Source organism: Cryptomeria japonica, chromosome 2, assembly GCF_030272615.1.
Source record: "Cryptomeria japonica chromosome 2, Sugi_1.0, whole genome shotgun sequence".
NCBI lineage: Eukaryota > Viridiplantae > Streptophyta > Pinopsida > Cupressales > Cupressaceae > Cryptomeria > Cryptomeria japonica.
The window spans coordinates 263,541,558-263,554,281 of record NC_081406.1 but is presented as its reverse complement, the minus strand read 5'-3'; the positions used below and the strand labels follow the sequence as shown (position 1 = coordinate 263,554,281).

At 34.2% G+C, this 12,724-nt stretch overlaps 1 protein-coding gene across 1 annotated transcript in view; it reads right to left on the bottom strand.

Moving 5' to 3' along the window:
* Nucleotides 1-692: 692 nt before the first annotated feature.
* Nucleotides 693-12,724, bottom strand: part of LOC131859925 (glycine-rich protein DOT1-like) — a 43,247-nt gene continuing 31,215 nt past the window's right edge. Inside the window, exon 2 of the mRNA XM_059214214.1 lies at nucleotides 693-704. Coding sequence (XP_059070197.1) covers nucleotides 693-704 — 12 coding nt within the window. The remainder of the gene's footprint in view (nucleotides 705-12,724) is intronic.

Genomic DNA, 12,724 nt, shown 5'->3' with positions numbered 1-12,724 from the left:
TTTAAAATCTGATATGCGGATATATCTTTGCATAGAGTCCTGCGGATCGGGTTATAAATCCCATCATGCAAGCGAGGTGAAAGGAAAAGAAGATGGTTTTTAGTATATAACTTGCGGATCGGGAGAATCTGAGGATCAATCAGACCTTAATGTCTAATATGCATCCAACCAACAGAAAAATCAAAGAGGAAATAATGTCGGGGAAAAAACCAAAAGGGAAAAATAAGAATAAAACAAAACCTACCTCAATCCACCACAACAAGTGAAAATCTGGTAGGGTTTTGACAAATCCGCAAGGCCAGCAAACGAAGACAGAGGAAAATGGAGGAGGGCACGCGTGAAGGAGAATTTCACAAACAAGAATGAAGAAATAATTCTGAAAATTCAATAAATAATCCCCTAAATTAGCAATAAATATGATATTAATTACTAATCATGCAAGGCATGTCAGATTTTAAAGTCTGGCATGTAGGAATAAAACCCTTGCAAGTCCGACTTTAAAGTCCGACATGCAACTTTTTGACCAGACAACCTACAGATCAGACTTTAAAGTCCGAACTGCAGGGGAAGGATAACTTGCAGGTCGGACTTTAAAGTCCGACCCGCAGGTTGAAAATCAAACCTTTGCACATCGGACTTTAAAGTCTGATGTGCAATTCCTTTGAAAAAGAAGGGACCCTGCAGGTCGGACTTTAAAGTCCAACCTGCAGGAAAAATTGCAAATCTTAAACACTTAGAAAACAATAGAAACAAAAACAAAAAGCAAAAACGAGCTAACCAATGAAGTCGATCAAGCTCTCCCAGAGGTCATAAGGTACGAAACAAACAAGTTTTGTTGGGTTGCCTCACAATTTTGGCCACACTAAAATTGAGGACAACAAGTACATACAAATTTGTGTGGACCAACAAGGACAAGGGCTCTGACCGGTGAGAGATATTTCATGCTATTCATTGATGACTACTCAAGGATGACTTGGGTGACATTTTTACATGAAAAATCACAGGCATTTGAAAGATTCAAGGTTTTCAGAAGAATGGTTGAAAATGACAGTGGACACCAATTAAAATTCTTAAGATCTGACCGGGGTGGAGAATATTCTTCAAATGAGTTTATTGACTACTATGAGAAAAATGGAATCCAGAGACAATATTCAGCAACAAGAACACCACAACGGAATGGTGTGGCAGAAAGGAAGAATAGGATAGTGAAGGAGATGGCTAGAACAATGTTGAATGAGGACAGCATACCGGATACATACTGGAAGGGAGAAGTTCATACTATTGTCTACACATTAAATTGGGTACAGTGTGAACAATAGAATGACTCCTTATGAGTTATGGTATGACCGAAAACCATCACTCAAGTATTTTAGAGTGTTTGGAAGTAAGTGCTTCATCAAGAGAGATGTTGATGGATTTGGGAGTTTTGATTCCCAGAGTGATGAAGGAATCTTCTTGGGTTACTCAACCAATAGTAAAGCCTACAAATGCTACAACAAGAGATTAAGAAAAATGGTTGATAGTATAAATGTGAGAATAGATGAAGACCTACATAAGACAAAATTTGCATCGGTACCCTACATTGATGATTCAAATGTTGAGTATGAAGAACAATATGATAATGAACCAGTAGAAGAAGAACCAAACAAGAACCCCAACTAGTATGTTCAAAAGAACCACCCGAAAGAACAAATCATAGGAGATAACAATGAAGGTGTGCAGACCAGAAGGAGACTAGCCCAAAACGATGAGCAGGTAAATTTCTACCTCATGACAGAACTTGAGCCCAAAACTTTTGATGAAGCTAGCAAAAGTGAGAAGTGGGTAGATGCCATGGATGAAGAGCTGAAATAAATTGAGAAAAATTAAACTTAGGAACTTGTTCCTAGACCGGCAGACAAGAATGTCATAGGTACCAAGTGGGTCTACCAGATCAAGATGAATGAAGAAGGCAAGATAATCCAACATAAAGCAAGGTTAGTTTGCAAAGGGTACGCTCAAGTGGAAGGTATTGACTTTGAAGAAAACTTTGCACAGGTTGCCAAGTTAGAGGCAATAAGAATGTTTTTAGCTTTCTCTACCTATAAAGGTTACAAGGTTTACCAAATGGATGTCAAATCTACGTTCTTGAATGGTAATCTTGAAGAATAAGTGTATATGGAACAACCAGAAGGATATCTATTACATGATGATGAGAGTTTTGTATGCCAGTTGAAGAAAGCCTTGTATGGTTTGAAGCAGGCCCCCAGAGCATGGTATTCCCGGTTAGACAAATACTTGAAATAGCAAGGATTCTGGAAAGGGAATGCAGACAACAACTTGTATATCAATGTAAATGGAGATCATATGATTATAGTTGTTGTATATGTGGATGACATTTTCTTTGGTGGAGACAAGGAAATCATGTGCAAAGAATTTGCAGATTAGATGAAGACAAAATTTGAGATGTCCATGCTGGGTGAGTTGTCCTATTTTCTTGGTTTGCAGATCTCACAGCAGGAGAAAGGAATTTTCATCTCACAAACCAAGTATGTTAAAGACATGTTGAAAAAGTTTCAAATGGAGGATAACAAACCGGTAAGTACTCCCATGGTTATCGGTTGTAAATTGAGCAAACTAGATGAGTCTCCGGAAGTAGAGCAGACATTGTATAGGTCTATGATTGGTAGTCTGTTATATCTAACAACCTCTAGACTAGATATTGTACAAACAGTTTGCATGGTTGAAATATTTCAAGATTCTCCCAAATAGTCTCACTTAAAAGCAGTCAGGAGAATCTTCAGGTATCTGTAAGGAATAATTAGTTATGGCTTGTGGTATCCAAAGAAAGGAGACTTCTCTTTGCGGGCTTATAGTAATGCAGATTGGGCATGATGTATTGATGGCCAAAAGAGTACAAGTGGAGGTGCTTTCTACTTAGGAGACTGGCTAGTATCATGGCACAACAAGAAGCAAGATTCAGTGTCATTATCTATTGCTAAGGTAGAGTATATAGCAGCTGCCACATGTTGTTCACAGGTATTGTGGATAAGCAGACACTGAAGGACATATAGGTGGAAATACCAGAACCTATTCCAATCCGATGTGATAACTCAAGTGCAATCAACATCTCTAAGAATCCAGTAATGCACTCAAGAACAAAACACTTTGCAATCAAGTATTACTTCTTGAGGGATAAGGTAGCAGACAAGGAAGTCATAGTAGGATATGTTCCAACCGGTGAGCAGAATGTTGACATATTTACCAAGCCACTTCCTTTGGGCACATTTGAGTACTTGAGACAAAAGATGGGAGTTGTCCCACCATCTGACATAACTTAAATGTGTAGGGAGATGTATGGTTCAGGGGGAGTCAACAATTGTTACTATCTTATGACTCTTGAATCATGAAGCATGTACATAGGGGGAGAATGTGTCCTACTGGTTGAAGACACAGGAAGAGATTATGGTTAGACTCTAGTAGTATGATTGGTGTCAGACTAAGGTTCCATTTGCCATTGTTGTCAAAGGGGGAGAGAAACCAGAACAAAAGTGTTGACATAAATGCCAAAGGGGGAGATTGTTGGCATTGATTTGTCATTGATATCAATCGGTATTGTAGGTTGCCAGTAGAGTGTGTCAACCAGTATGAAGAAGATAAGTGAAACCAGTATGAAGAAGATTGAATTGGCATAAAGAAGAGAAGCATGTTATGATTTGACAGATGATATCACCAATATGAGGTGAGATATAGGAGTGAGTTGGAATGCTTGAGTTATAACCGGTATGAAGGCTAGTTGTTTGTTTGTGATGAAGAGGTTGAATGTTGATGAATCACAACAACACCTGGTGAGCTGAACAGGAAGAATGACATGAAGTCATACCGGAAGGCAAGATGAATTGTCAGGATGATGTGTTGTCGGTAAGAGTGATTGATCAATGTGTTGGTCACACTTGCAAGGTTCTACCGATAGAAGGGTTTCTCGATTGTTCAAGTTTGAACCGACCCTATGTTGGTGAAGTTGAATATAAGCTGATGTGTCCTCCATGGAGTTGAGGTGGAAAACATACAAAGGTCGATGAAATGTTCATCGACATGGTTGTCTGTGTAGTAGGTGGTCATTAAATGATAAAACCACAAATCATGGGTTGATGACAGATGAATGTAGCTTGAGGAAGAATGGATGACAAAGAATGATTAGGAAGTTGTTGGCACTATGATCGAGGCACGAAAACCAATTGCAGATTGACCTTCATTTAGAAACAACTGGGTGAAATGAGGTCGACATAGATCAAGGTCGTAAAGTAAGGTGAAGTTTGCTATTTTTAGAAAACATGCATTGGATAAATAAAAATGTGTACAAATGCATCTCCCCAAAGCAGGTGAGAGATCCAAGGAAGATCGAATCGGATTGGATAAGGATTTGATTGAAGGAAAGAAACCCTAACCACTTGAAGTTTGAATTATTTTTTGGTGGGAATACTTGCTTACAAATATGCAAGTCTAAATCGATGAGGTTGTTGTTGGTGAATCAAAGTAAGGAGAAAAGATTGTTTGAGTGAAATACAAGAAAAATCATAAGTGATTGTGTGTTGAAGGAGAAACTGGTAAGGTGTGTGTGAACTGGCAAAGAACAAACCAACATAGACAGATTCTGGAAAAGTGTCGGCAAGTGTGAAGTGGATCCAACCATCAGAGGGAGATAAGTTTCAACAGAGTAAGGACCAACATAAAGGCAGTTTTGCAGTGTGTGTGGAGATTTCACAAACCGGTAAGATTGAAACCGGTAGAGCAGAATATTGGAGGGTTGCAAAACTTCATTTGTAGTAGGGAATTTACTTATGTATTTTAATTTTCATATTGTCTTCACTAAGTAGGTGCTTAGTGCAGGGGTTGTAGCTCCTTTAGGTTGTAGCCTATAGATTGTTTAGGGGTTGGTTCTCCTTTGAGTTGGTGCTCCTTGGGTTGGTGCCCTAAAATTGTAATTAGATTGTTTTTATTGTGAGGTTGGATTGGAGCAGAAGATCTCCAACAACTATTCTCACCAAGGTTTTTCCCACATTGGGTTTTCCTCGTATAACTAGTGTTATGTGATGCATTCTTGTGTATGTGTTATTTTGATGTTATAGAAAATCCTTTCACACACTTAATTTGCATTGTTTGGCTTATTGGTCAGCACTCTGTCTATTTTATATAGTACCGGTATATCCCTGATTAGTAAATAAGTGTTTAAATCACGGATTCACCCCCCTCTCAGTGATCCATTGTGTCCAACATGAATAGGATAGGTGTACAAGAATGGATATGGTCCTAGTAATAAAAAAGTATCTTCCAATTAAAGATAAAATAAATGATGTATAAAATGGACAGTAACATTAATAAATTAATAATAATAAGAAGAAAATGCAAAGTAGTCATAAGAGGGGGAGGTGCACACAAGCTAAGGTGTGGGACCTAAAGTGTAAGCATAAACCTGTGCTCCCAAGGGAAGTAGGGAACCAATATAAGAAAGGAAAAGCTTAAGCAGTAATCTACAAAAGAGATAAATGTGTAAATGTATAAAAAAATATAGCATATTTTAGATTTGGAATATGAAGTCTATATAGGATAATAGAATGTGGAAAAAGGAGATCATACATGCAAATGTATTGTATGTGTCTACTACAAAATTGCATGAATAAAAGTAAACTAGAGAAGATCATGAGCATATACAAGATAGAAAATATATTGTAATACATGTATGAAAATTCTAAGAAGTATAATATAAGAAATATGATAATTAAGAAATCTAGAAATAGGAAATAGAAAGAAAATTTTGAAAAGGAATTGAAAATAAGAAAGATTAAATGTACACACGTAGAATAAGAAAAAGTATAGAGTAAAGCAATATCATATAAATGTGCATAAAAGAGAATAAATAGACTTATGAGATTGTATTCAATATCAATGGGCTGGTAATAGATCACTAGACTAGAATCATCATGCTTTATTATTATATAATAACACATGCATGGATTTAGATAAAGGAGAAGAGAGAGAATACAACAAATGATGTGAAAAATCCTATTAGGTTTGGGTCAACATGAAAAGGGGAGTTATGCCTAAATATTTTGCATTATCCCCAAAATATGTAAAGAGTGGGGACATAAAGAAGTTAAACAACATGTAGATGATTCACTAGAAGTAAAATAACATAGAGTAGAAGTGGAAAATAAAATAATCCTAAATATTTGTGTCGACAAGAAAAAGATATGAATATCTTTATAGTTTGCATTCATGCAAATACTTAGGGAGGGACGATATATATGCATAAAGAAGAAAGGGCTAAAGTAAAAAAAAAGGAAGATGTACAACAAGAAATCATGCATTTCCTCCCACCACATGTTAGCAAATATCTATGGGTAGCATCCATCATCTACAAACAATGAGGGGTGATAAGCGCAAGGTATAAAAACAAACAATCAATAAAAAATAAAGAAATCACCAAAAAGACACTTACCAATTATGTGTGTGCCATTGTCCATGAAATTGTCATGGGTAAGAAATATCAAAGGAAGATAAGTGAACCTATGGTATTAGATAATCAACATATTTATGTGGAAGTGTACAAAGAGAATGCAATTAATTTTAAAGAGGCGAAACAATAAAAAGGTACATTTCCTTAATGAAAAGTGTTGATATGTTATAGTTGGTCTTGGATAAACAATTGGGTTAAAAAAATGTGAATCAATATAGACAATGCTAGAGTATAGACATCAATGGTAAGGAACAAAACAATTATTAACACTACTTATATTCTTAAGGGGTTCTTCCAAATGAGATTATTGATCCTAAATATCTTTGATTATGAAGACCCACAAACTAAGCCAAAAGAAATTGATGCTAATGAATTAGCTTATTCTAGTGGGGATATACTTTGTTTCAAAAAGAAGTATCTATCTAGGATGAAATTGATAAAGAAACAACTAAAGATTATATTCAAGGCCTAGAGAATTCCCCTTAGCTATAGGGAGTTCAATACAAGCAATTAAAAAAAATTGAGTGCACACATACACATTGTCTTAGTGGCAAAAACAAAGTGAATTAAGATATGTCTAGTACTATTGATTTTGAAAGTTGCAAAATCATAGGCATCTCAAAATAATTTTAGGCGCATAATGAATTGACAATGTGATCAATATTAAAGAATATTAATATTACCATGAAATTAGAGTCAAGGGTAGTTTAATCCTTAGTCATAAAAATATTAAAGAATGGGTGTGATCCATTGCATTCTCCACAATTAAGTTCTAGTGTTGAAAAAGGCAAAATTCATTTGATACAATTCCCAAAACATCTAATCATTAAGATTAGAACAATTGTGTCTATTTGCATTGGTTGTTTTTCTCTTTCTATTTGCAAACAAGCTTCCTAAATTTCACCAACAACATATAAACTATGATATTATGGCCAACTTTAAAAATTAGGTGAATGCAAATAGAATATTTCTTTATATTTAGATAATAGCTAACAATAGTTAGATATCCATGCTCTAGAAACAAAAATTATAATTAAATAATATTGCAATTTTTAGATGATAAAGTCATAAAATGTACATATAATTTTAAATATTTTTTTATAAAACCATCTTTAACCAAAATTTTTTGCCAAACTTAAATTTTTCTCTAAATTGATAGAATTATGAACTACATATTATATATGACACCAAAATATTTTTTTATTATTTTATATTATCCCCACAATCCAATAAGAAATGTATCATAATCTAAAATTGTACATTGTAAACCTTTCAATCCTAAACTATCATATATTACATAGTATACAGTAAGACAAGGATGAAAATTGCCTAGGTGGGATGATCATTTCTATCCACACCTTGACATTTTACTTCAACTTGATCTAGACTTTTGTCTGTGCAACTTTATGTGTTGGGACCCAACAAAATCCCAACACAACCACATATATAAAAAAAATTAAAACACAAATTTGTCTTGAAAAGATTTTAATAACCATCTAAAATATGGTGGCATTTATTTGAAAGTAAAAGCTTGGATTGTTCGAAAGAGGGATCTCACCATTTGTTTGATGTGATGTCTTTTCCTATGTGGAAGACCAAAAGTAGTAATTAAATTACTTAGGGAAAATTTGGCTCTCATTTAACCCTTCATTTGTCGCTGTGAAATCTTTAAATTTATGTCTTACAGTGGCTTTTAATAATGCCTAACGTATATGAGCTCAATTTTGATGGTTTGTCTTATATGCATACTTTTTTTTCGAAAATTTATAAGTTAACTCTGTGTGTTAACTCTGTGTGTGTTGCTACCTTGTGAGTGGGTCGTACACACTGGGGGATTAGTCTTGCTTCGGCAAGGACACCTCCAGATTTCGCGATAGTGAATATAAAAAAATTTATAAGTTAGATTTACTTGATCTTTTATATGTATTAAGGGTGCAGATTTGGTGTTTATTAGGACACATATTTAGAAATTATCTATTTCATTTTATATAAATTTTGGTAAATCTACTATAACTATATATGATATTTTAAGAATTTTTAATGTATTGGAAATCAAATTTTAGAATGGATGATTCCAAAAAGGGTTGGTGGCAGGGGTAATTGTTTGTAATTGTTGTTAGAGATGGTAAATGATGGATGAGATGGGATTTGTAAGCTCATGGTGGTTTCTTTAAGTTAATGAATCTTCAACAATTCTAGAGTGGTTAAGACATTCTTTACTTACATTTGGTTGCTAGGTGGTTGGTCCTCTAAGTGTGATATGGTGTCTGTTTTGGGGGCTTAGTGTGGTAGGTCTCAGTTTTCAATAGAGAAGGTTGTGAATGCTATTGTGAAAGAGAAGGGTGGTTGACGAAGGAAGTAGAGGGTCAATCTAGTGAGGAGATGATTGCAAATTTCATGGCATTCTTGTAGCAAGAAATAAAAGACCCTAATCTTAGGCAATATGTAGTTCACATATGGAAGTCAATGAAGGAACTTGATGGGGTTATGTGTGTTAGTATTTAGTCCATCATGGTAGATTTGTTGTTAGACATAGGACATGTGTGGGAGAAGGAACTTGTTTGATATACCCCAAATGCTCAGTTGTGTCTCTCTATTATTAAATGGTTCTAGTTCATGCATCCTCCACAACAATACTGCAGATGTTGTTCACCATAAAGAGGTGTATTCAATTGTGTGTTGGATCATCTACATGTTACAAAGAGGAGATATATATGTTTCCAAATGGTAGTGGAAGTTATTGTGAAAGGTGTTAATATTTCCTTCTCAATGGAGGCCATTTTGCCTCCAAATGTTGCTATAAGGATGAGCTTGTAGAGGAGATGATGGGCTCCCCTTGTAGAAATCATGTTTCCTATTAAACATGTTATGAAATTAGTCACACTAATGGGATAAAGCCCATGTAATTTGCCTTTTCCCCCTTTATATTGCTCCTTTTTTGTTGGGTTAATGATTATTTTCATCTTATGAGTAGGTTCATTAGTTGTCGATTTGGTTGTTACAAAAAAAATTGGATAAATTGTGTACTAAATTTGTGTTTTTGCCGGCTATGATCTAGTTTTGGTATTACTATACTTCTCAGTCAATATATACATATTTTGTTAGTTGGTTAATCTCTATGTGAATACTTCATTAACTTGATGGTTTACACAATTATGTAGACCTAGTTGTCCTTGGTACCAACATCTAAGGATAAGCCCCCTATATATCAATTTGTGGATCCTAGCCAAATATGTTAATAAGAAGGAATTAGAGTGTATGACTATATTTTTATATCAATTTTTTATATAATTTAATGATTAAATATTTTTATTAATATATGTACAGCATCCTAAAATTGCACCCCTTGCAATTTTGACCACATTTGGGTCTTCAACTTAGTGTTTGCGCCCCTTGGCCTGATTGAAGATCTGCTTATGCTCATACACATCACAAACATCAAAAACTTTCATTGGCACCCCCTTGGGCACCTTGATCTTGACCCAAAATAAGGCAGGACCAGGGCGTGGCGCCATAGTCCTCCCTAAAATGGGCCCTCTTTAAACCCTTTTTCACATTTCAAATTTGAGCGAGATTTCCCTCTCCGTGTTAGCTCATGTAAAAAAATTAGCCAATTTTATCAATGGGCAAGTATATAAAGAGGATTTCCCCTCTCATTTGAACAACTATCATGAAAAATCAAGAAGCTTTCAAGAACACATAGGATCACGCATTCAAGAGAAATTGAGCATTTTTAGTCTTCCTTCAAGCCTTGGAGCAACAATAAAATCAAGATTCAAACATTGAATTGGAGATCTACATCCTATTTCACGAAACCCTAATTTCATGTGGAGGCAAGCAAAACTTCACAAAGAGGTATATAATCATTCAATTTTTAGTCATAATTCAACATCTCCCTCAAAAGGAAAACATTTCCTTTCAGTCATTTCAATTACACTTATCTCAATTTCATGGTTAATTCCAAAATCAGGGTTTGACCTAAGGCAAGCCTCTATTCCCAATCTATTTCCCTTTCTTTCTATGTGCAAGAAACAAGTGTGCAACTGTACTTCTCAGAATTAGCTTCAGACATAGAGACGAAACAACCCTTTTTGGTGTGCAAAAAATTTAGAGGACCATGTTGATGTGTCATGGTCCCTTCTTTTTCGAGGTATTTTCATAGGGAGGATCTAAATTAACTTATATTACTCAGATCCAGGTGCACAACAAAATCTCGAACCTGTAGCTCATTATTTTCTCAATTGTCTCCAATTTCAACATTTTACCCTAAATCAACATTTCAACTTACAAAAGAGGGAAAAACACATCATAATGAATCAATCCACTTAGTATTCAGTCCTTATCTGATTTGTGAATGAATCTAGTGGATTCCTCCCCTCTTTTGAATGTAAGGAATTCCTCCCCCAAAGCGAAAATTGATTTGGTGATGTCTCCTTCTATGTTGCAAATTGCCAAATCAAAATTTCCCCTTTAAATTTTGGTGTACCTGTCTCCTTACACCTTTAATTCTGATTTTTGTTTTTAGATCTGAGTGTGTATGCAATTTACAATTCAAATTTTCATCTACAAGTTCGATTTTCTTGCAAATTTTAAAAATTTAGAGGTTAAATTCACTAAAACCCTAATTTTTAAATTCAAAATTGAGCTTGTGATTTGTCTAAATTGGATTAATTATTTCAGAGCTGATTACTCTTCAATTTTACAATTCAATTTTTATTTACATGTTCAATTTGCAATCAAATTTCAAAAATTAAGTGGTTAATTTCAAAAACCCGAATTTTTAATTTCAGAATTGAACTTCTGGATTGTTTAAATTTTAAATTAATTATTTTAAATTTGATAATCTTGTTTCAAATTTTCACTTCCAAGATTCAATTTCAAAATTTTAAAATTAAGTGGTTAATTTCAAAATTCTTAATTTTAAATTTTTTTCAAATTGAGCTTGTGGGTTGTTTAAATTTCCCACTTCAAAATTGGTTGTTAATTTCAATTCAAATTCAAAATTGTAATCTTGGATCAAATTTCAATTTCAAATTTAAATTTAAAAATTAAACAAACCCTAATTTTTAAATTTAAAATTGATTCCTTCAATTCCCACATTTCAAAATTTAAATTTTAAAATTAAGTGGTTATTTTTAGAAAGCTCTAATTTTAAATTTAATTTTCTTTTCAACAATTTCAAATTTTAAAATTAAGAGGTAATTTTCACAAGGCCCTAGTTTTAAAATTCAATTTCTTTTGGATAATTTTAATTTTTAAATTAAGAGGTTATTTTTACATAATCCTAATTTGAAATTTCAATTTCCTAGGAGCTTGCATTATTTCTCTTTATTCTTCCAATCAATTTGTTCATTTAATTGACTAATCATTTTTCCTAGAATTTTTCATTATTCAATTATTTTGCAACTTAGATTCCAAAATTCAAATTTTCAATTTCCCTCCCTTAGTGCATGAGTTTTACTACTATTAGTCCAACCTATAGTATCCCTGTGAGAAGAAGTTGTAGAATTAAGGTTGCCTAATATTTAATTTCTGAGGAGATGGAGCCTAATTTGGATAAGTTTTTCAATGAGGATATTGGTGGCTCTTCAAATCCTATAAATGTCCTTGTTTATCCCCGTTCTTTAGATAGTTATCATGATGTGGAGGAATCACTAACTAGGGTTTGCATTGACCAATTGGAGAAGATTGGCAATCAATTTGGAAATCTTCAACAATAGATAAGTCAACAATACTCGAAAAGTGAAGCTCTCTCGTTGATTGAAGGATTAAAAATAATGGTTCAAAGTGATAAACTCGGTATTGCTATCTTGTGTGGTACTGCTCATATTGTCGATTCTAATATTATGCCTATGAAGAGTTGTGCTAAAGCCCTAGGTTATACACAACCTCCTAGTCAAGTTAATCATTCCATTCCTTTGACTACTCCTATGGCTAGGGTTCCCACATTTATATCAAACATCATGGCTACCTCTACACAAAATTTCATACCTACAAATGTTAGTCAAGGGGGAAACTTCTCTTCTTTCATTCCTCCTACCATGAGTCTTCCATTTGTTACCCAATCTTCTCCTATACCTATGAATGTTAGTCAAGGGGGAAACTCCTCTTCTTTCATTTCTCCTACCACAAGTCTTCCATTTGTTACCCAATTCTCTCCCATACCTAACTATCATAATGTTCCACCTCCTTCTTCACAACCCCTTCCTTCATTCAACAATTTTACCC